Source organism: Phragmites australis, chromosome 9 (assembly GCF_958298935.1).
Source record: "Phragmites australis chromosome 9, lpPhrAust1.1, whole genome shotgun sequence".
Classification (NCBI taxonomy): domain Eukaryota; kingdom Viridiplantae; phylum Streptophyta; class Magnoliopsida; order Poales; family Poaceae; genus Phragmites; species Phragmites australis.
This window is the reverse complement of record NC_084929.1, coordinates 27375844-27401132: the sequence shown is the minus strand read 5'-3', so window position 1 is coordinate 27401132 and position 25289 is coordinate 27375844. Positions and strand designations below refer to the sequence as shown.

General features: G+C 43.7%; 1 protein-coding gene across 1 annotated transcript; it reads right to left on the bottom strand.

The window, feature by feature from the left end:
* Nucleotides 1–3930: 3930 nt before the first annotated feature.
* LOC133929812 (uncharacterized) lies at nucleotides 3931–5621 on the bottom strand. The gene has a single exon (XM_062376579.1). The coding sequence runs from the start codon at nucleotides 5097–5099 to the stop codon at nucleotides 4188–4190; it is 912 nt and encodes a 303-aa protein (XP_062232563.1). The 5' UTR covers nucleotides 5100–5621; the 3' UTR covers nucleotides 3931–4187.
* Nucleotides 5622–25289: the final 19668 nt, after the last annotated feature.

Genomic DNA, 25289 nt, shown 5'->3' with positions numbered 1-25289 from the left:
ACTCCCTAGGCGGTGAAGCCTAAACCTATCACAATGAGACAAAGGCTCAAATGCCTCTTGAATTGGCTAAACCTTGTAAAAGGTGAGAGGCTCTAAAACCAATTATAGAGTTGGTGAGAACCCTAACTTTGATACCGGCTTTGAAGAGGGAGGTGAATTAGGATACTTAAAAATCTAACCGGCTCCAAAAACTTCACAAGATAAACCTATATCAATTTCTATCTAAATGTGTTCTAGGTTTATCTAGTATGTCTACTCTACCACTCAAAAGATTTGCAACATATAGCCAATCCTAGCAAACTACTCTAGGAAGGAAATGCGCAAATGTAGATTGCAAGTATGTAAATGCGAAAACGTAAATAAGGTAAAGAGTGCAAACTTGGCACAAGAGATTTTTATCTCGTGGTATTGATAGCATAAATGCCACCCTAGTCCACATTGGAGCTCTACTAAAGATATGCTCCCGGATGGGATCCGGTCACGGCTCTTGAGCCACCAAGACCTCAAGCCGGATGAGCCACCAAGACCTCAAGCCGGATGAGTCACCAAGGTAAGGTCTGACCACAAGCCTCTCTTTCGGTCACTTACCATCGTGATCACTTCGGAGCTTGAGCCACCAAGACAAGGGTCTCCGCGTTCCCATACACGTGTCTTGCCACCGCTCCACATCAAGTCGGAGGGTCAACAAGCTTGAGCAACTCTGGCTCAAGTTGCTGGCGAGTTATCAAGACTCTAAGGCACCAGTGTACCATCCGATACAAGTTAGGATCACCCCTTGATTTACTCTCTAGGCAACAATCACCTAGCAACACTCTCTCTAGGCCTATAAGCACTAATCGTTCACTAATCTTATACTTAATTATCTTGGATGATCACTTTAAGCACTTTTGTGGCTTTGATGTCTTGTCAAAGTCTCTGTGTGTTTCTCTGGACTCCAGCACCTTCAAATGGCTAAGCGGAGGGATATTTATAGTCTCAAAGGCTTAGAAAAGCTGTTAACACCGGATGATTTGATGACAGCAGTAGTACTAACACAGGATCATCCAGTGCGTACATCTTCAGAAACTACCTATTGGAACCCCACTCAAAGCCTCTGTGAACACCGGACACTCCGGTGTATACTTCGTCTCCATCACCAGACATCCGATGAGTATATTTGAGCCATCCGAGCCTCTGCAGCCTCTCTGTGTAGATTGCTCCGGTGTAAGCCTCCGGTATACGCAACAACTATCACCAGACCATCCGGTAAGGTATTCTTCGATCTTCAATACTTGGCAACACTTCTGCAGGAAATACTCTGGTGTGAAGCATCCTGTGTGTACAACACAGACACCAGACCTTCCGATGAATTGATCTTCGTTCTTCTGTTCTTGGATTCTTCTCTGCAAGAATTAGTCCGGTGTGATCCTCCAGCGATCATTAGACCATCTGGTGAAGCTATCTGCATTCTCCCTTTTGTCAACAATGCTCCGCTACTTCTGTCCATTTGACACCGGACCATCTGATGAGTACATTTTTCTTAGGACTTCTTCAATTCACCCAAACTTTATCCCGGCTTCTTGATGTATTGCACCTATAAGACCTACTAACATATATTCTTGATAATATGTTAGTCTCAATGACTATATTGTTATAAATCACTAAAATCACAATCATGACCTAATAGTGCCATTGTTGCTACACCACGTAGCAAAAAAGAATAAAATTGTAAAAGGAGTTCACACCTGCACAAGCTACTAGACCTGATTCCGGTAAACCATTCACGCAGGTGTTTTGCGTCCATGCCTTTCATCCTCGCCCCGGCCACAGCTCGGTAAGGCGAGCGAGCGCGTGTGTTCTCCTAGTCCTTTTATCCACACATGCTAAGTAGGTGTAGCAGAGAATTCCTTTTAAGTTAGTCTTCTTCTACCTTCACTTAATTAGTTGTTTGAGATTTATTTGGATTTCTAAATATATTAGGCTAAGCCCATATATCTAACACTTATGTCCTATTGACCGTTGTGATAATGCCACAGGCTCTATTGCTGGTTATGCATGGCTGGCCTGAGAATCCTGCTGCTCGTTGTTCTCTGCTATTGTCGGTTTGATAGAGATAGCTTGAGGCCTATGGTATTGGCCCTCTCTGTTTCTGTGATGACTTGAGTATGCAATGGCTGGATTGTCTACTCGCCACATTGAGTTCATGGACGATGACGTTCGTTGAGGCCTAGCGTTGCCTGTTGCCTTTGGATTTGACCATGAAGTTTACACTGAGGTCAAGGTGATTAGTGAGCTAAGCATGACACCGGGCTCCCAGTCACAGCTCAGTTACTGTATCGGTTGAAGCTACGTGTTATGACATGCTCCTAATCCACCTATGTTGCCTTTACTTTGCTGAGGTCGATGATATGAGACCGATGATGCCCCAATGTTGCCTATGGACGATGATGCAACGCTGAGATAAATACTTTATTTTCCCTAACACTATCACTTTGCTATTGTCTTGTGTTTCCTGTTTACAGTCTTGCAGACTCAGAGGCGACCTCGAGAAGATGACCACCAGCATAGCATAATCGGAGATAGCCTGAGTAGACGGATGTAATTAACCGGAGAGCTTCGTGAAGCCCCGAGAACCAAGAAAACATAGTTGTCGGATTATCAAGCTAGTCAAATAGAGGTGTGCGTATGTATGGGTAAAATGTGTAATGAGAGAAACTTGTAGTTTATGAATTCAATATTAAATTAATAAAGCTCAATGTTTCTGTTACCTTATTCTCCTTGTATACTCTATGTATACTTAGCATGCTCCGCAGTTATTATCTTCGAGTTCTGCACTATTCCACACAAATTTCAAGTGCGCAAAACAGTTCCCTTTTCGAACCATGAAACTGCACCATCTTACTAAGTCAGATACCGTCTGCTTCCATGTCAAGGCGTATGAAATAAGGAGGCCATCAACACTGGATTAGTGGATGTTGTACGTTTCTTTTTGGTGAGGAAAAGGTGATATTTCAATTCATTGAGCAGGTACACTCATTTGAAGACTTAATTGCACGGATGTCCTGAAACTTGTACATATGACCTGGTACTTGAGCCACCAACGCAATTTCATGGACTCGCGAAGGGGTTTTTTTTTTTTTTTTTGAAACCATGGACTCACAAAGTCACAGTGGGATCTAATTACATCAGATATGAACGAGGACCACGTGGTAGTGAAACCTCATGGACGGTTTCATCTCCTGGACTGTTGCGCAGCCACTCTGGATTTAAACCTGCTAAAACTATCAGCTGCATAATCTGGTTCTAGGATGACGGGCTTGTAAAGCTACAGCCTCTGCTTCTTCTGCGTCTACAAGATTCAGGTTATGGACTTACGGTTGACCATGGAGCAATGTTCTTCAAGAACTTTTCCTTGGCAGGGAAGAGAAAGTACACAATTTTGGTTCTGAAATTCTATCAAAGGCGTACGTGCAACAGGTTATGATTTGTTTTCCCCTTTCTACTTGGAGTTGCCAGTCCTGTTTTTTTTAAAGGATAAAATTCCGGCCTTTTGCATCTAAATAGCATAGTTACTGGTTTTTTTTAAAAAAAATCTCATTTTGCTTCCCTTTTAGCAATAAACTATGAGGATGTAATGATGCAATATGATCTGTACGCATTGAACAAAATGAGATCTTTCCAAAATTGCATTACTACATCATCACAGCTTACTGCTGAAAGGGAAGCAAAATGAGATTTTTCCAAAAAAAGATACAGTAACTGTGCTATTTCAAATGTATGGGTAGGGTAAACCCCATAGTTAGCTAACGCCAAATCTCAGCTTTCCAGCAAGTCAGCAACTAGTGATGGCTGTTTTGGACTGTTAGAAATAATTACATCCACATATAGCTTGCTGACAAGTCAAAGCAACACCAATATGCTGACATGAAGAATTTTGAATGGATCAAGTGATGAACTATGAATAATTGATCAGATTCTAGTTCAGAAAAGGGAGAACATTTTGTTACACAGTACCAAACAAAGTATCGAATTTTATTACATTCTTTCTATCTCGCATGTGTACCCCCATGACCCCTTCAGATGCATGATGCCGCATGTTTCATGTATGATCTATATAAAATACTCCTGGACATGATTAAAACCAGAGAAGAAAAAAAGAATGCATGAAACAATCACAAGAGCGATAACAATTAACAGAGGAGTTAAAATTAAGGTCTGCAGAGAGCTGCTTCCAGTCCTTGACAGGCCAACGCGTTGCTCCACGCATCGTCACCGCCGGTGATGCCGTCGTGGAGGCTTATGTCATCTTCGGGCAGCAAATCGAACGGCTCGTACTTGGCCTCTTGATGCCACGTCGACGGCAGGATCAGATCGCCACCGTCCGTTGGCAACCCCAGCGAAGCGTAGCAGCTCTGGTACACGCTGAAGCTAAGCTCCCCAAGCGCCTCCGCGCGCGCGTCAGCGCACTGCAGCGTGGTTGCGCCGGCCTCTGTGGTCGCCGGCCCGGACAGCTCGCCGAACCCATCTGGGCTCGTAAAGAGCTGATCCAGCGGTAGCGCGTTTGGGCTCATGTCACTTGACCCGCTCAGGGCGTCGACCGAGTCAGGCACGACAGCGCACCTCTCGACCGCCGGCTGATGGTTCAAGAACTTGGCGTACAGCGATGCCAGGTCGATCGTCGCCCCCTCGGCCACGGCCGGCTTGTCGGCGGACATCGGCTGGCACGGGTCGGCCGGGCTGCCGACCATACCTTCAAGGAGCAGATCCGGCCGCAGCGTGCCGGGGAACCGCTGCGAGAACGCTGCGCCACCACCTGCCACGACCGTGTCGACGGCCATGGCCCGCACCGACTTGCCCCGACGGTTCTTCCGGCACCCGCCGCCGACAGGCACGTTCCGGAGGGAGCCGCCTTTGGTCCAGTACCGGCGGCAGCTCTTGCAGAAGTAACGGGGCTGGCTGAGGCTGTAGTTGTTGTAGTAGCAGAACTTGGTGTTGGGCGAGTAGCAGCGCGGGCAGTTGGGCGCCACCTCGACGTTCGGCCGGTACCGCCGGTGGTCGAGCAGCACCACCTGCAGCCCGGCCGCGTAGGGCAGCATGTTGTCACAGTGAGAGGACAGCATCTGTGTTAACTGGAGGAAGAGGAGATCAATCAGGTGACCTTCAGGGATGCAACAATGTAGTGATGCGAGCGGATTTTGGAGCTCGGTAGATGTGATGAGAGCTTCATTTGTCGGAGGAGAGTGGATGGGGATGCATATATATGTGGGGATCGGGCGCTATAGGACGAGTGGTTTTCTTTCTTTCTTTGGTCTGTGGACTGTGGTGCACGATCTGTGTGGTTAAACGGAAGACTGGCAAATGAGAAGGTACCACCCCCCAATAACCAGTGTCTGTGCAGCCACTTCAGCGGCTACAGCTAGCGATGCTGATACACATCGCGTAATGGCGCCATGACAGTCATGCACAGTGCGATTCCATTGATGGGAATGTAGAAAAACTTTCAGGTTAAAAGAGAGCCCTAGCTGGAGTTTTTAATTAGCGCGCTAAGATTGGCATCAGGTCACCATCACGAGGATTTATTATCCCGCGACTTTGGACGAAGGAAATATTCACGATTAACGGAAATTCACTGCCACAACGGCCTACCACTGTACAACCATGTTTCGCCCAAGCTGGATACATATATACTGCCAAGATACTCTCGTATGCAGATGAATACAAGCGCTAGCACGTGTGTGCATGATTTGTGATTTGGTGTTGCGCGTATGAGGCACTACTACTTCGTTCTCCGAAACCGTAGCACGCAGCGGCATGCGCACGTGATGCATGATGGGCATGGTCGCCGGCATGCGCTCGATCGGCAGCCAGATAGGCTGTCGTCGTCGCGTGCTCCGGGATGCTAACGTGGTGGCCTTCCACGTGATCGAGGTACTGGCCAACTCGGGACTCTGGAGTTCGGGAGGTAGAAGCCTCGGGATCGCCGGCCTTATCTTCCTCTTATCGACTGGATCGCGTTCATTCGGGTGTGCCTCGATGGAGTGTGATGTATGCATATGATGATATATATGATGCACCCCACAGGCGGTTACGCATTGAGATGCAAATGCAACGCTTTTTATTTTATATCCAGCTAGCAGTCTGCGACTCTGCGTCACTCATTGGATCGGCCGCACCTACGTATGTGTGTTCGATCTGGAAATGCAACGTCAGCTTTTTTTTTTTTAACGGCGCTTCTCCAACTTGTACGGCCTTCTAGAGGGCAGAGTGCAGGATGGAAGCTCGAACCTCCGTCGGTTCAACTTCTCCTTAGAGTTTTACCACTGGGCTCCGTACTCATCCACAAATACAACGTCAGCTATCGTTCTATCACTCTCATATTCGCCGCTCCAGCTCTACGTCAATGACCTGCTTCTGGTACGCAGACTCCATGGCACTAGGCCAAATGACGCCTCTGGTTCAAGCTTTGAGCATCAATATACATGTGTTTACAGTCCTATACAATTGAGCATGATTAAGATATTGTTTAGCATAGCTCTAGTTTTAAGAATTATTAAAATTTGATATATCTAGAAGATATACTAAGATTGTTTATGTAAACTATTTTATTTTTATTTTAAACTCAAAATAAAACCTTAAATAATTTTAGTTTACCTTGCAACCTCCTACTCGCTTCGATTGCAAATGTAGATCGTTTTAGATTTATACACAAAGATTAAGAAAGTAAATCAAATAACCTTATTGTTCTTTATTTATTCTGCATTAAAAAAGATAACTCATTAATTTATGATAGTGATAATATTTATTAAATAAGGGTAAGAAGGGAATAAAAGAGAAAAAAGTGTATAGAAGTTTACGAATAATTTATATTTAAAAAATAGTTAAGGAGATTAAAACGATCTATATTTATAATCAGAGAGAGTATAAGATAGAGCTGAGGACTTACGGATGACCAATCATGCTATGCCAGTCGATAATGCACGGCCGGACCCAGCCACCCACCGAGCAAAGGGGCCTGACGCATAGGACATGCCAAGCCAACCCGCAGTCCTGCACAGTGCAGCACGATCCCATCCATCCATTCCAGAAAACAAACAAAGAGGCCACTGAAGCGGAGAGGCCCAGTACGCGACGAACCTGCCGACCCCGACAAGAACCTGCCCCCGCGACGAGCGAACCAACCTGCAGGACCCCGCGCGCTCTACCTGCGTCCGCTACGCGGCCTCTCGAACAGTGCGAGCAAGGTGGACCCGACCCGTCCACACACAGGCGACGCGGTAGTACCACGCTGCGCGCGCCAGCCGCGCGGGGGCGGCCAACCAATAACAGCCGTGCGTGCGTTCGTGCCCCAACCCGGCACTGCGCGCGCTTGGCGCGTCCGTCCTACCGTCGCACGGCGCGGCAGCGTGCGCGCGCGCGGCGTCGTCCACTGCCCGTACGTACCGCGGCCTTGCGACTCGTGATGATCAGCCGTGGCACGCCGCAAGGCTTTCATTGCCCGACGTGGTGGCACGGCCGCCGCGCGTCTTTGTGCCCCGGTGAATTCGATCGAGATGCGTCTCGGTCTCGGCGTACCCGATCGATGGCGACGGCACTACGGGCTCCGGGAGAGCGACTGGTGGCAACGGAAAGCCACGCCGCGCACATGGGCCGGGGGCTACGTCGGCCAGTCGTGGACCATTGAACCGCTGCGCAGTTCGGGTAAACCAACGACCGCCGAGCTGTTTGATCCGGCCGCGCACAGGTTTTCTTTTGGACATACGGAGCTAGTGATGACTGATCGAGCTGAGAGAATTCAACCTTCTCTTGCCTCGTTCAGGTTCTGGACTTCACTGATGCAGACCAGTTCCTTCATTTACTACATATATTTCTGCTTCTCCGTCAGCAGAATAGAAACTAACCAACTCAAACAGGGACGTCAATGATCAGCTATACATTTTGACCGAGATGGCCATCCTCGTCCATGCCAGGATCCGGAACAAGTCAGCATCTGCTCTACTGGGCGACTGTGTTGCACCCTTGACCCTTGCACGACTGCTCCCGATGGTGATCCAACCGTCATGATGTGGTCCGGGCATCAAGGCACCGTAACGTGCGTCCGGTCGAGTGTGTAGCGGAGCTATCGCTAGGGGAATCCTCTGCCATAATCGTGATTATTGCAGAGAGTTACTGTTTGAACAGTGTAATGTGTCTGCTGCTACAGTATCCTGCATTAATTAATTGTGACCATCTGAGTCGCAGATTTTGATCCGACGGCTGTAAACATCCCCTAATGTACATCACTGTTGATCCTATGCAGTGGCTCCTTCGCTGCAGAGGATCCCGATCCATCGCTCGGTAGGAGCTAAGGCAAATAGTGGAGCTATTGCACTTATAGTTAGTATAGCGGTAAACTGGACTGTTGTTTTGTATTTAGGGTTAAAAATAGCTATAGCGGAGTTATGGCTAGCCTTTTATACAACATTAGTATTTATGTTACCTCACCCGCTGGGCATTGAATCTAAAAATTCCTCTATGCATGAAAATAACTCCTAAGGAGTAGAAATATTTGAGCTTCAGAAATCTGTTGAGCAAGAAATAAGTTCTTAACATGCAGGCAAGCAGATGATGCCTATGTTTTAACTATTCTGTCCTGACGCAGAACTGTTCATGCCATGTTTAAGAGGACGTCGGCTGTTTTCATTTTTCTAATAATAGAAAGGGAGTTTTCGGCTTTTGTTACCGCACACAATCTGGTTTATTATTATAATCCTGCTGTATTACGCATGCAAGTTTTAATACGCAAATAGAGAAACAAATTACATGATAATAGAAATATCATGCATCACATAGTCTGTTATCGTAGAAATAAGATTGGTGACTAAAGGGGTGAATAGTCGGTTCAACAAATTCAATAAATTTTAGCTAAAAATCAAAACGAAAATCAAATTTGGAAAAAAAAAACTTACAAACTTGTAAGGGAATCAATAAAGAAAAATTAGAAGGAGGTTAGCATAATAACATGAAGAAAAATAAACTTCATTGCAGCAGAGATCGGTCCTATTTTAAATAATTACAAAGATTTTTCTCATAATGCTCTCACCTAATACATAGACTAAGCACTCATCTTTCTCTCCTCTAAAACCCTAACACCAGAATCACATATAGATGGCACAAGAGGCTCAAAATTGCTGGTTCCTCTTCTCCCATAGCCTTACCTCTCTATTTATAAGCCTAGTAAACTTGACTCCTACGTTTTCTAGTTTTTTTTCCTAAAATACCCCTCTCTTGTAGTACACTCCTACCTACCAACGAGGGTATTTTGGTCCATTTTTTCTCGATTCATCGAACGGCCACGACGCCACTATAACTTAGTTTCGCCTCGACGCAAGCTTCATGATGGTGTCATGTGATCCTATAGTCCTCCTACGGTTTTGAGACCAAACTGTGAAACGCTACCACTCTTCTTAAATTGTGACTCCCCATTTGCTTACACCTTAAGCAAGTGCTCTGATGTCGATGCGTGTATACTCCGTTTTGCGATCCTGACTGCCAGCAAGTCTCTTCTGCTCTCAATCCCTCGGGCTACCTTGTCACTTGCACCGGCATCTCATTCACTTGACTTTGTCAACACGTTGTCTTCATCTGTCTTCCATGCTTTGCTTGACCTCCACGTGTTCAGCTAGGATCACCCTTGACTCCACTCAACCTCCTTGATCGTCCGGCACCAAGCATTCTGCTTTACCCCGATCATCCCGCCGTCGACTGCCAAGTTGCATTCATCACCTGCACACCATGAGACAAGCAAACACATATCTCCAACTCTAATTCCAATTAGTCCATAATCAATATACTCAAATGAAATCCCAAATCAATTCAAATCACATCAAAGCTCATGCAAAACCGAAGATCATCAAACCAAATAAATACCAATGTCAATCACTCATCACAGGTAAATCAAGATACATTTTAACTTGGTTTCTCAATCTCCCCCTTGATGAGTGCATTGACAACCCTCAAAGCACAAAGAATTTAGTTTGAAGAAATTAAAATAAGATAAACTCATCCAAGTAACAAAAAACTCAGAAAAGAACAAAATATGTCACATGGCATAATAAAGATTGCAAAAACCCTAAGAGAGGCAAAGACAAGCCAAAAACCTCAAAAGAGCAAGAAAAACTCAAAAACCCAAAAACACATGTTTTTCCTCGATGATTACGCATGTTCTATTTATTCCTCTTTCATTTCTAGATAAATGCAATTTTCTCCACCTTTGTTGAATATTTGTGCATAATATCTTTGGCCATATTTTCTCCCTCTTTGGCAATGCAAATATCAAGGATACAAGACAATACCAAAGATATATAGATGAAATGCAAGCCTACAAAGCTTCATATATAGATTATAAAGTACTTGGAAGGACTAGAGATGTCAAAGTACTATAAGGAATAAACAATATAACTTAAAGGCGCACAAAGTCTCGAAGTGAGTTCATGTTACAAGCACTAGGAGTGAAGCAAGTTTTGATCGTGTTGTTCAATTATCCAAAAGATATTACCACAAAAGCATCCACTATTTTATGATCAGTGCAAAGATTAAAGAAACTAGTGCTATGTCAAGTTCAAACTAGGCAACCAAGTTCAACCCAACGGGCTATGCAAACACCCATATATCAATCAAAGCCTTAGTTTGACAACATAAAAAAGAACATTCTTAGCAGATTAAAAAACACAAGTTAACTTTCTTATTTGATCATTTAACTATCCTCAAGTGAGATTTAAGTAACCATGGGTTTACTTCTTTGGCAAACCATATAAAGCCTTAAGCAACCGTATTGAATTTAATTTTAGCTCAAAACTTGATCATTCATTTTATTTACTCAATATAGGATTCAAGATATGCAATTTTTTACAAAACCAAAATAAGTTGTGCATTTGCGACACAAAAGAGCATATGATCTTCTAAAGGTTAATCATGGGCTAAATATTTATATAGACAAAGGTCAAAGACCCCCAATCTGTTGAACTGAACAAAGCGACCTAGCAGAAGCTTTTCACAGAACTAATCCTAATTTAAGCACTGATCGAGCTAAAGCAAATTCTCAAGGATGACAAGAGATTATGTTCACATTTCAAGTTTATTCTTAGAAAAGACAAACTTGCTCAACAGATTTAAGTCATGTTTCAATAAGAGCCTAAGCTTGCATAAATTGTTATATATCTACTACACTTAGCACAAATTCATAACTAGTATAAGAAAGTGCAAATAATATATAAGTGAAGCTTGCTAACATGATTATCTTACAAAATGCTATGCAATGCAAATACAATAAAAATAAGATAGAGTATATACAAAGACAATTCTCCCTCACACAATGCCATAGGGATGACACAAACCAAGCTCTCCCCTCAGAAAGTCAAACCTTGTTGCATTTAGAGGCTTGGTAAAGATATCGGCTAGCTGGTGTTGGGTATCTATGTAGCTCAACCCAATATCTCTATTCTCATTGTGATCTCTTGGGAAGTGGAATCTCACATCTATGTGTTTGGTTCTAGAATGTTGAACTGGGTTATTGGCTAAGCTTATGGCACTGGTGTTGTCACACAAAAATGTCACACTCCTAAAATGTAACCTAAAATCCCTCAAAGTAGAAACCATCCATAAAATATGTGAGCAATAGCTAGCAACAGCTACATATTCAGCTTCAGCAGTAGACTACGCAACCCTAGACTGCTTGCGAGAAGACCAACACATAAGAGAAGTAACCAAGAAATGACAAGTACCAGAGGTACTCTTTTTGTTAATTCTACAACAAACAAAATCTGCATCCAAAAAGCCACGAAGAGAAAGCGAAGAGGATACAGAAAACCAAAGGCCGTACTCTAGATTGTGCTTGAGATACCTCGGAATACGTTTCATCGCTTGGCGGTGACATGTCCTCGGTGAAGCCTGGAAGAGAGCACACAAGCATATGACGAAGTGGTTGTCGGGTCTTATCGTCATCAGGTACAGGAGGGAGCCGATCATGCTCCTGTACCTGTAATCCCGTTGGTCCACCTTCTCGCCATCTTCATCTGGATCAAGCACTGTCCAGGTAGCCATCGGTGTTGCCAATAGCTTTGCATCGTTTATGTCGAACTTCTTCAGCAGATCATTGGCGTACTTTGCCTAGTGGACGAAGGTGCCTTGTTTGCACTGCTTGATTTGAAGTCCAAGGAAGAAGTTGAGCTCGTCCATCATCGACATTTCGAACTCCATGCTCATAGTTTCTACAAACTTGACCACAAGTGCATAATCTGAATAAGTAAGAAATCATTGCCATACCTAAGAGTGAACAAAGTTTTATCAGCTAACCTCATCACATACCTATGCCCTAGCAAGAGAGACCTATGCCTATCAGACCAAGCCTTAGGTGTCTGTAAGCCCATACAAAGTTTTCTGAAGCTTGTATACTCTATGAGGGTATTTAGGATGTTCAAAGTCCGGAGGTTGCTTGACATAGACATCTTGCTCTATAAAACCATTTAGGAAAACACTCTTGACATCTATTTAATACAACTTGAAACCTCGGGATTCCGCAAATACAAGAAGGATCCTAATGGCTTCTAGCCTAGCTACTGGTGCAAAGGGCTCTCCAAAGTCTATCCCCTCTACCTGAGTGAAATTGTAAACTATAGTCTAGCCTTGTTTCTTACTACAGACTCATCCTCCCACCGTTTGTTTTTGAAAACCCATTTGGTGCCTATTGTGTGAACATTTGGGGGTGGCTCGACAAGGACCAAAACTTAGTTTCTCTTAAAGTTTTCTAGCTCTTCATGCATGGCATTGACTCAACTCGAATCAGATAAAGCATGCCCAATATCATGGGGCTCAAAGGAAGCAACAGATGCAGAATCAGTGAAATGAGCATAATGAGTAGATTTGGACCTCGTTACCCTTTCATTGATGTCGCCGATCATCATCTGTGGAGGGTGTCGCCGCTGAATGTTTTGAAGAGCTTTGCACTGCGAGATGATCTCCCCCTCAAACACTACTAGTGCAGGCTCGAAAATAGCTAAAGTGAAAGTAGAGGCTGCAGGACCCTCTACCGGTGTAGAAGATGCAAAAATCAGCTCGGGAGCAAGTGTGGTAGTAGGAAGTAGTGAATCATCCTCGTCATCCCCAAAAGCTGGAAAGTTGCCATCTACAAAGATGCTTTTGCTCATCTTCTGGTCACCTATACACTCAAAGATAGGGCTAGCACAAGGGGTTGATTCATCAAAGATCACATCACAAGACTCCATGATGGTGTTAGCGTCAAGATTAAAGACCCTGTAAGAATGAGCATGAACAGAATACCCCAAGAAAGTGCCATCAAAAGAACACGACTTGAACTTGTCAAGATTGCCATGCTTTAGGATGAAGCACCGACACCCAAAAACACTCAAATGCGAAACCTTTAGCTTCCTCCCAAAACGCAACTCATAAGAAGTCAAATTCAACAAGCGCAAGAAAATTCGATTGGAGATGTAGCATGCCGTGCTAATGGCCTCAGCCAAAAGCTTCCTAAGAGTCCTATGCTCATTGAGCATCGTCCTAGCTATCTCCACCAAAGTGTGATTCTTCCTCTCAATCACGCCATTCTACCGATGAACACGTGTGGCAAAAAATTGATGCTCAATGCCATGCTCAAGATAGAAAGCATCAAAGAGATAGTTCTTGAACTCAGTGCTATTATCACTGCGAATTACTTTTAATGCACCAGAGAGTTCTTTAAAAAATCTCAAAGCCAAGCTTTGAAAGTGTGAAAACATTTCATTCTTGCTCACAAGAAAGTAGACCCAATAGTAGCAAGAGAAGTCATCAACAATAAGAAAAACTTACCACTTCCCGCCCACCGAACGAACTCGAAAAGGACCAACAATATACATATGGAGAAGTTCTTTCGGTCATCTAGTCATCACCAGATTGACTGGTGGGTGAGAAGCGGTAACCATCTTGTCATGCCGACAAGGAGCACAAACAAGGTTCTTCTCAAACTTGACCTTGGGCAATCCTCGAATTAAACCTAGGGTATTCAAATGAGCAAGCAAATCAAAGTTCATGTGCCCTAGTCTTCTTTGCCACATCCAAAGCTCAGAAGAAGGCTATGCAATCAAACAACAAGAAGAACCAAGGGACTCAGAAAAATCAGCTCCAAAAACTCTCCCAACTCTGTAAATTCGACAAATCAAAGCGCTAGAATAATCAAGAACTCAAGAAGTATCACATTTGAAATGCACTTCCAAGTCCTCATCTAGCAACTACGATATAGACAGAAGATTGTATCCCAGATGCTCCACCAAAGTCACATCTTTGAGAGTGAAACTCTCATTCACCCTTACCAAACCTTTGACCTTCACTCTTCCTTTTCGATCATCCTCGAAAGTGATGTACTCATTCCGCTTTATTGGGGTGAGGCTAGAGAACCATGATGTATCTCCAGTCATATGGCGCGAACAACTGGAGTCGATGAGCCACTTGTTCTCCAGACCTCGACCTGCCACCTACATATGAGAAGAATAGTAGATGGATGGCTCAGTACTGGGGTTAGACATAAATCCCTTGGGAATCCAGTTCTGGGTTATTTGCCTTGAAGCAGTGAAAGCAAGTGAATGCAAATCAACACTAGCACGCTGGGGTGAGAACCACGATGAGGAAAATGTGGTCTGCCAAAGCGCTGGGATTCAAAGCCTCTTACACATGCACCAAAACCATATGAGTTATGGTAAAATCCATGTCGGGCAAAGCCTCCGAAAGAAAACTAATGAGCATCTAAGACTCATGGGTGAGAGCGAGGAAAATGCTCATGTACACCAACAGAGGGGCAGTACATGTCTTGGGTACTCCACTCCCACTCATGCTGCTCATCTCTCCTACGACAAAAGCAAAACCCAACAAGGTGACTCTCTCTCTAGCAGTAGATGCAGTGGTAGCGTCTCTCGAAAACTCGACTATCGGTTACTCTAGGCTCTCTCACTGGGGCTCTCACCTTAGGTTGTGGAGCTTTCTTGGGTTGTGGTACCGGATTCTTCTTGGTAGGTTGTGGTGTAGGTTTATTCTTGATGAGTTATGATGTGACATTGATTTTGGATTTCTCAACTTTTAGGGTAGTATGTGTGATGAAAAAAGTCTTACTATCCCCATTGTAAACAACCCTCTCAAATCCCAACCCAAGAGCCAAGCTCGGCTTGTGAGCACACACCTTAGTGTTTGCCAAGATCAAATTTATTTTTCCCTTGCCCTCTGAGTACTTCTCCATTAGAGAAATGAGATGCTCATTCTTATCCAAGAGTTTCTGAACTTGCCCTCTAACCCAGCCGAGCTTGTCCTGAAAGACTATACAAGTGGAACAGTTTGGTTGCATATACTTTAAACACCCAACACTCGCCAATCTAGATTCTAGCTCTTTAAGGCGCATGTATTTTCGATCAACATCCTTTACAAGCAAAGGGCAATTCTTGCAACCACCTAAGAGAGTAGACCTAGACTCCTCCTCATGGAGCTTCTTTTCGACATTTTCAAGCCGACTGGTGACTTGAGCATGCACATTCTGAAGCTCGGCAAGTTCAGTCATAATCAACAAACAACTCTCACTCTCCTCATCATCAGACCTAGACCTAAGCAATGCAAGCTCAGAAGAAACAAATTCATATTTAGGCATAAGCTCCTTCAACTCATGCACAACTTTCTTAAGTAACCTATCATGGCTAATAAGAGCATCATTCATGGTATCAACTTGAACAGAAAGCTGATCGTAGGAAGGTAAAATCTCGGAGGGATCAAGCTCGGGATCACTGTCATTGTTGTCATCCGCCATGAACCAGAGGTCGTTGAAATCCTTGTTTTTCTTCTTATCCTTCACGGGCAACTCCTCCTCCGAGCTAGAAGAGGTGTCAATGTCACTGAGAGTAGCCACGAACGCCCTATAAGCCGTCTTGGCCACGTTCTTGGCCATCTTGTCACGGTTTTTCTTGAAAAGGGCTTCTTGTTCCTCATCTTGAGCTTGTTGTGGTCATGGTCATTGTCTTCCCTCTTTTTGAGCTTGGGGTAGTCCGCCTTGAAGTGGGTGGTATCACCACACTCAAAGTAGGCACGAGAGCCGCCCCTCCTCCGATCTCGGTGATTGTTGTAGAAGCGGGTGAACTTCTTCACAATGAGAGCAAGGTCCTCATCATCCAAAGTGTCTACCTGCTCCTCTGTGATAGAAACCAAAGAAGACAAAGCAAAACCACTCGATTAAGTGTTAGCACAAGAGAAGCAAAATCACTTATCACAAGTAAACCAAGACACATTTCAACTTGGTTTCTCAGTTATTAAATGGCAAAGACATTAGCTGTTTTCATGACTGGATTGACTAACACTATTGCAGAAACCCCTTCACTGTCAGTTCCAAAACCCTCTTCACTGTCGGTTTTAGAGCTGACAGTGGGCAACGAGCAGTGATAGTTGAGGACTATCACTACCGGATCGGTGGACGGGCAGTAAAGGGGGTTATCACTGCTAGCTGAAGGATTTGGTCGGCAGTGATACCCAAGGCATCACAACCAGTTGAAGCCTTCAGCCAACGGTGATTCGAGGCATCACAGCTAGTTGAAGCCTTCGGCCAATAGTGATTCGCTAGAATCACTGCTGGCTGAAGGTTTCAGGCGGCAGCATTTTCCCGCTCCTCCCTCCTCGATCCTCCCTCTCTTTGTCCTCTCTATACTCCCTCTCTCTCCTCGATCTCCCCGTCTCTCTCTCAATACATGCATACAATGATACATATATATTTACTATAAATAAATAATAAAAACACATTCATATATACATAGTAATGAACATATATCACAAGTCAGGCATCGATAAACACACATATATACATAATAGTTCTCACAGTTCACCCCCTAAAAAGTTAGTCGAGTTGAGCCAGTCCGGTATCTCTCTACCTCTCCCGCGATGAGGACCATGTCTCCGCACTGACAACTGATGGCATGTGTACGTCTAGGGATGCCAGGGGGCGATGGTGGTGGAGCGGAGGACCCAGCCATACCTGATTGACGGCAGCGTCGCCTATACTCTAGGCTCACTGGCATGTCAAAGACATCTAAGTCTGACGCCTGAGCGCCTCTACGGTTTGGGCCTTTAGTCTTCTCCATAGCACACTGACAGACCACCCTCTCGTCCTCCTCCTCCTGGGCATGCTTACAGGATGCTACTTCTTGCTCCTCCGCAGTGCATAGCTGACGAGCCAGCCTCTCATCCTCCTCCTGGGCACGCTTACTGGCCGTTGCTTCTTACTCCTCCTTCGCATCATTTTGGAAGACCATTCTGTCGAATAGTTGTTCGACAATACCAACTTCATATCATACATAGTAATTCATATCATTCATTAATAAATAGTAATTCACTAGAATTCATTAATATTGTGTCAATTGGTGAAATATAATACATTGCTAAGCCCCTTGATAGCCTTCCTCCTTATCTCATACTCTTTACTAGAAGGTACAGTGTCATCTGAAGGTCTCTCACATGTGGACCGCACGATCTGTTTATGAAACTCACCGTTTGGGTTGATAACATGTTCCAAGAAGACCCGACCATCTATTCTTGAAGGACATGCATTTCTGCAGGTTGTAACACACTTGTGCTTAGTTTGGAGCGCTGCGTTAGAGGAATCGAAATAATTAGTCTTTGAACACGTGTAGAAATTAAAAAGAAGGCATCGATATGTTGTTTCATACCTCAAGATCATTGAACCTAACAGCATCTCCATCCGGGCTGAATGCGTGCATGAAAGTAAGAATATAAGACGCACAAAGAATGTTGACGGGTGGTTGCCTCATACACTTCAAGAGGAAATGATTCTTTAGTGGAATGAATTGAACCTTTTTATTCAGTAGAAAATGCAAGACATGAATATGGATTGTGTACCAGAAAGTCAGTTTTTTTTATCGTACTGCTTCCTGAATGCAAAGTGGATAACACTTTTTTGCAATATCTTGTGTACGCCCTGTACATGAATATGAATACCAATTAAACTTAGATCGATCGTCAAGAAGATTAAATGATCGAGTTAAACTATTTAACTTGTAGATGAGGTGATGGTAAATTGTCTTATCTCTCTTTTCTGAGTCTAAGATAATGATCTTGCTCAAGTCTAGGTGGATGACAAAGAGGATCCAATGAAAACTGCAGAATATGTCACCATAGCAAATTAGTACTAGAATCGAGTTACCCATAAAATGAGGATGCTCTAGCGAGCAAACATGTACTTATAGTTATAGGGTAAGAGTATGAATTTCTTGTATTAGTGGTGAAGCATACACTTCAATAAGTAGTCCTCGGTGAAGTCTGGATTACTCGTTACAAGTTTCTGGTTCACAAGCCTAGGATCGATGAATCCTACTTTCTTATCTAAGTCTTGTTCGTATGCTTGGATCTCCATTCTACTAAGGAGAGAAGTTAGCTATGCAATTTCAAGGTATAAGATCATATAACGTGAATTATATGCATAAGTCACTTACAGAGTCCACGCTCTGACTATAGGCACATCGAGGGCATCTTCCTTGTACAGTTCATACAAGTGCAAGAATTCCAACCAGAAGAAGTCATCCCCGTTGAGGAAATATTCGTCTCTATATCTTATGGGGAACATCGAAAAACACTGCCTAGACTGCTCCAAGTACCACTGATGTAATCGGCGCATTTGAGTTGTAAGGTTTCTTTCTATATATGGTTTGACCAAAGGTTTGCTCAACTCAAACGGCCATGTAACATCCAATTTTGATATATCCACTCCCACAATAAGCCGTGCTAGTTCCTCTGTTGCTATTCTTTAATCAGCCAGGAAGTCCGCAATTCTTGGAGCATCCTTAATGATTGGGTCTGGTTTGCTCTTGACCTGCTTCTTGCTAATGCATTCATAGTCAGTCGGCAGCTTATTTGAAGCTGCCCATGTCTGTTAAGCTTTGGCCATTTTCATGAAAAAATTTAAGGCATCTTCAAGCATAATAGGCTTCGGTGGAGGTGGTGGAGGATAGAAATGAGACGTGACACTGGCGTCCATAATCTTTTTGGGTTCCTCAGCAGTGAGTGAATAGAAATCCTTGGGTTCCACCAACTTCTTAGATGATGTTATCTGCTTGGATGCTGTAGAATTCGATCTTATTTTCTGTGCTGATGGCTGGCTTCTTGATGGTATTGGCTTCTTGAGCGATGGACTTCTTCGAGGCGATGGCTGAGGAGGTGGACTTCTTTTGGGAGATGGCTAAAGAGAGGGAGATCTTTGAGGCGACGATGGCTCAGGGTGTAGTGGAGAGTAGAGATTCTCGGGAGCTATCCCTGGTGGAAACACTATGCAGACCTTCTTCCACTCGATGAATGTGTGCTTGTTCTCTCCTATACTGTTTGCTCCTCCTCTACGGGGTAATCCACCTCAACATGGCAGTACTGGTCAACCGTCTCGTCTACTTCGATCACGGCATAGCCCTTCGATATCAGACATCCGTGCAAATGTTCATGGGAGCCGTGGGATAAGCCACGCCAGAAGCCACCTTGATGGTAATATTCTTAGCACCAATGTGTAGTTCACACGGAATCCGTGTTGTGATGAGGTCCACTGTATAAGTGATGGAGTTAGCTCCCGAACTCCCGTGGACGCACAGCTACTATGACGACCACCGGGGCTTGAGCACACAACATTAGGAGATGCTGTCAGCCATTCCTATTTGCTCACAATGCACCCTATTCATGCATGAGGGCTTGTCGTACTGCTCATGCTATTTTTTCTTCTGTATGTTTCCTCTCCTTTTTAGTGCTTGTTCAAGCATTTTCATCATCCTAACTCGTTCTGCCTCTCGTTCTGCATCTCGCTCTGCTTAGGATCTCTTTCAACTCTTGTAACTGTCGACGTCTCCTGGGAATCTATATTTTCAACCCATTAACCCAACGCCTCGTGTGTGACCACCATGCTCCTTGTTTCCCAGGGCCAAGGTGAGCTCGTCTTTATCCCTATCTAGCTTGAAAGAGCCTTGTGCAGACTGCTTGTGGGGTTCCGTAAGCTTTTTTGCCAGATCTTGCGTCACTTTCGGGTCTTTGGGTCGTAAAGTATAAGCTTCCATTAGACGAGCACACTCCAGCCCTCCCAAGAAGGAAGTTTGTCGATTGTGCACTCCAGCCCTCTGTCTCAGGCGTGACACCTCTCTCACACAGTTCACCTAGCTGTTGTTGCCACTGCCTTTCTTTGCTCACGTACCCACGATTACCGACTTTGTGGGGGTACAGGTTCTTTGAGTTTAGTTTTTTTCACCTCACTCAACTTCTATGTTTCTTTCGACAACTTGTACTCCGCAAAGGCTTTCAAATAATCTTCCAGTTGTTGCGGAAATCTAGCATTGTACCTTTCTGCACATACATTCTGTTTAGTGTCCCCTTGTAGTTCTGAAATGAAAGGCCCATAATCATTAGCATCTTATGCTTCACTACTTCCATATTTGTCTCTTCAAGAAAGTAGAACTTCTCTAATATCTTGGGCCACAAGATATCGTTCTTGATCGAATCAGGAATCACGTGCGGATCACCTCTTTCACTAGTCCACAATCTATAGCTGATGGGCACGTGATCTTTAATAGCAATCCCACAGACTGAATTGTATGGCCCGAGAACTCTCTCGAGTGCAATTGGCTCCCCTGCTAGTGAGACCTTTGTGATCACAAATCGATCCATAGGCATCTTTGAAGGACCTCGGACACGATGCCGCTCCTAGGATTTCTCATTGTCGTGACCCTTCAGAGCATCAAGCAGTTGTGCATAAGTGAAGAAACTATTGGGAACCTATACGATAATATATAGAACAAATGCATTCATCTACTTATGAATTACCTCATTGCCTCCACAGGTGTATGTTTGGTCCAATTTGAGGAAGTGGCTTGGGCTAACTTCTTCAATTCTTGATGGCGGCACTACATCTCCTTCTAGCACCTGGGCTGGATCGGCGATTGGTGATGCCATCCCTTCCTGTGAGTTCTGCATATGATGACAATGAGCAGTTGAGTACTCTACATATAAAGAGCAAAGGAAGGAGGGAGATAGAGATAAAGCCAACGTGAGAGGGAGGGAGGTTATCGAAAGAGTGAGATAACTATGAAGGAGTTGACAGATAGAATGCATGCACATATAATATTATAAATGAGTACGTTATGACCACATCTAACAAAAAAGTCACATATTACATAGCAAAATAGGTATAAAGGTACTAACAGTTGACACATTGATCTTACAAGTCACATCATCTTGCATAGCAAAATAATGATGATTACAACCAGAACTAGGATTATGAAATCACACTTCTTCTTATTTTTGAAGTTAGCCAATTTTAGCTCAGCTTTGATGACTTGACTGTTGTATGCCGCAATAGCTTTATGTTTGAACTTGTATCCTTTGTAACATGTTCCTTTGAATCCATTAACTTATGCATGGTATTCCTCCCAACTAGAGAACACTCAACTTTGCCGACTTGATGAACAACATACCATGTCATAGCAGTCCTAAATTTCAGAGACTATGCAAAAATGATATACTACAAACCACACTAACACCAAAGCATGTTCTTGCAAAAAACTATTAGGCACAGTGGCTCTAGCAAATGGCCTTATTAGGATTTCAGTACTAATTATCTGTTCAGAGAGAAAAAATTCTTCTCAAGTCAGCATTTATGTGCCAGTCCTACTAGTTCAGAGAGCAGCCTCTCTCAAAACGAGCTGGACGCCCTATCTGAGTTTGACCTTAAGAAAACTCTTGATGCCAACCTCAGATAGGGCGTGCAGCTCATCTTGAGAGAAGCTGCTCTCTGAACTAGTAGGACTGGCACATAAATACTAACTTGAGAAGAGTGCTTCCTCTCGGAACTAGTAATCAGTACTGCAGTCCTAGAAGTAATAAAGTAATATGGCCTCGAGACATATCATCATCGCCACTTTTTTATTGTATTTCAAAAGAAATGTTTGCTTCTCCGTAGAGAGAATTTACATAAAAACGGTGTATATCAACTCAATATTAATGTAAAATCTAGAAATCTAGCAGCATTTGCATCAGATTATGGAGATAATTATCTCCTTTCATCATTTTCTCATCTAACAATGAACAACAGAAGCTAACAAAAATCTATGGAATAGGCTCCAGCAGTAGGATTACAATCGCCGAATGTTCTAAGCTCGAATTGGCATCAAAGTGCTATTACATTAAAAATACAGAAGAGATCAATCTACTAGAAAATGAATCATCAAAATCTATGTATTGTGGCAGCATACAATATTACCACTATGAAACAAAAATCAGGCATATAGAATTCATGAGCCAGAAACTCTAATTCTAAAACAACCTTGAAACAATGCAGACAACCAGGAGTCTATATTAAAAAACACATTATTTTAAGTTGGCTATATCCATACATGCTAAACTCTCTTTTGGACTAAATCAACCAATATATTGCATTGGTGATATGCATGTGTAATTACATTACAATATCGATTTACATTGCCATATGATTGATTCTATTAAAGACATGAACTCTCTTTACAACTAAATAAACCAATCTCTCTGTCCAGCTAGTAATATCCACACATTATTTCTCTCTTTGAATATGTAAATGATGTACCAATGCTATACCATTTCATAGCACATCAACAAACTTGAAAATAAGAAAGATGATTCAGTTACCCCAACAATCACCACTGGAACCCCCTTTCCTCTCCTCCTCTAATCCAACATTCCAAGCTAATGTGGTCCTCATGATCGACTAGTTACCCCAACAATCACCACTGGAACCCCCTCAGAGCTCAAATCGGTCAAATGGAGCACACAATTAAAGCTTAGAATGGCCGGTACCTGCAAGACAGCAAGGGTCTGTGCGGTGGGGTGCGTGGGCTGTGTGTCGAGGAGGACGGGAGTGGTGCTAGGGAGGACGGCGATGGCGCCGAGGAGGTGAAAGTGCATCTTGCCCCTATGTGTGGTTTTGATAATTAATGACAATACCTATGGACTAACAATGGTGTTAAGTTTGTTAGTAGGTTGTTCCATAGGTGATGCATGAATGAGATATATGCATGAGCTCTAAGTGAATGGGGAGAATGAAAATGCATCAAGATGAATGAGCTCTAGGTGATGCTCGAGTAAGTGATAACAATGCTTATGGACTAACAATCATATTGAGAATTGCTATTAGGTTATTCCATAGGATATGCATAAATGATGAAGCATGGATTCTTTGAGAAATGTCATGAGTTCAAAGAATTGCATCAAAAGTCATTGAGATTTTAGTGATGCTCATAAGAAGAAGAAGAAGCTCAATAAGGTTAGCAATAAGCTTGAAGGCTAAGTTACTTGTAGAGATCAAGTAACTAAAGGTATGCTTGTCAATAGAGTTTTATGGACTAACCCGTGTGCTATGTGTTTAAGAATGAGTGGGGTTAGGTTCTATATGAAGATTGACAATATGCATGAAGGCTAATAAGTTACTTGTGGAGATCAAGTAACTTAAGGTATAAATATTATCATTTAGGTTTTATGGACTAACCCATGTGCTTTGTGCTTGAGAGTGAGTTGGGGTTAGGATCCATAAGAAGGCATAAGTTGAATGGAAATCATATATGCCAAGAGTGAAGAACAAGAGTGGACTCCATATTTGATAAAATGAATTCCTTGAAGATGTCGAATACAAAGTGGTTTTCTATGGCAAGACGGTGGAGGGCAAGCAAGACTCGACTGCGATGGACCATCCGTGGTGAAGGGCAAGCAAATGGCTTGGCGTCGAAGGACCAAGGCGGTGGTGAAGAGCGAGTAAAGGCTTTGCGCTGATGGACCGTGCGAGGCCATGGGAAGCTATGGATGATTCACATCAATCATATGAAGATCAAGATGAGATGGAGTGAAGAATATATGAAAGTTGGCAACCCTCAAGGTTTGAAAGAAAGAAGCGGTACTTGAAAGTTTTTCAAAAGCTCAAAGTGGTTCAAACAAGTTTTATCTTTGAATTTGAGTATAGGTATGCCGCACTATTAAGAGGGATGCAACGTGAGCTAATTGTCGCGTCTCAGAGCTCAAGAGTTCCCAACCAAACTCAAAGTGAGAGTTTGTCGATAAGAGTCCGGAGCGGAAAGTGCGGAAGTGTCCAAAATGGGTTTTGGAGTGTTCCTAGTTTGATACTATGTGTTTTAGGTCATGAATTCAGTTGGGATGTGTAGCCCTCTGAATAAGCTTTCCATAGAGTCTAAAATCGTCGAAATCGGACTCCGGGATCAAAAGTTATCGCCGTTTTTTGGAGGTCAGCTGTGCTGTGGCCGGAGACTCCGGTGAAATCCGGATACTCCGATACCTGGAGTGGCCGGAGACTCCGGGAAGTCTCCGGGGCTGTTTTCTGTGTTAAGTGCCGACCGGAGACTCCGGTGTAGGACGGATACTCCGGTAAAAGTCCAGAAAAGGCATAACAGCTAGTTCTGACACATTCTGTGACCGTTCTGACGCCGTTTTTGGAATTGAGACCGGATACTCCGGTGTTCACCGGATACTCCGGGGTAGGTGTGTCAGAACAGTAACAGTTAGTTCTTTGGAGTGGGCTATTTATACCCCACTCACCCCATCCTTTGGGGCTGCTGCAAGGGACACGAAAGAACACATTTTTAGAGCCAAAAGAACCTCTCCCACTCCATTCTAGTGTGTGATTTGAGAAGAAAAGTGAGTTGGGTTGAGAGATTGGAAGATTGAGTGCAAGTGAGCTAAAATCCAATCTTGAGCACTTGAGTTCTCGGCAAGAAGTTCGTCGTCGTGTTTGTTACTCTTGGAGGTGAAGCCTCCTAGGCAGCTAGGCGTCGCCGACGAGCACCCAAGGTTGTGGGTTGCCACGGAAGTTTGTGAAGGGCTCGATTTCGCCTCCGCAAGGGAAGAAATCAAGAGTGAATCGAGGAAAGCGGTTGAAAGAGACCCGGCTCGTTGGAGCTTCCTCAACGGAGACGTAGGATTCACGGTGGTGAATCCGAACTTCGGGAAACAAATCTTGTGTCTCCTCTCTTGTTTCATTACTTTTGAGTTCTTGCTCAAATCTTTGTGCATATTGCTCGATCTATTTGTTTGTGTGTATTTGAGTGTAGGTTTTCCGTGGATCTATTTGGAATCATCTCCGGGAACACACGACATCACTTGGTTTGAGCTAGAACTCTCTACCCATCCTTTACATTCAGTTTTGGGCTTAGTTCTGTACAGAATCCGGACTTTACCGGAGATTCCGGACCTGTACAACCCGGAGACTCCGGTCTTCACCGGAGTATCCAGTGGACAGTAAT

Bases quoted from the DNA above. Each gene is read 5' to 3' on its own strand.
- LOC133929812 (XM_062376579.1), bottom strand. From the start codon at position 5,099: ATGCTGTCCTCTCACTGTGACAACATGCTGCCCTACGCGGCCGGGCTG.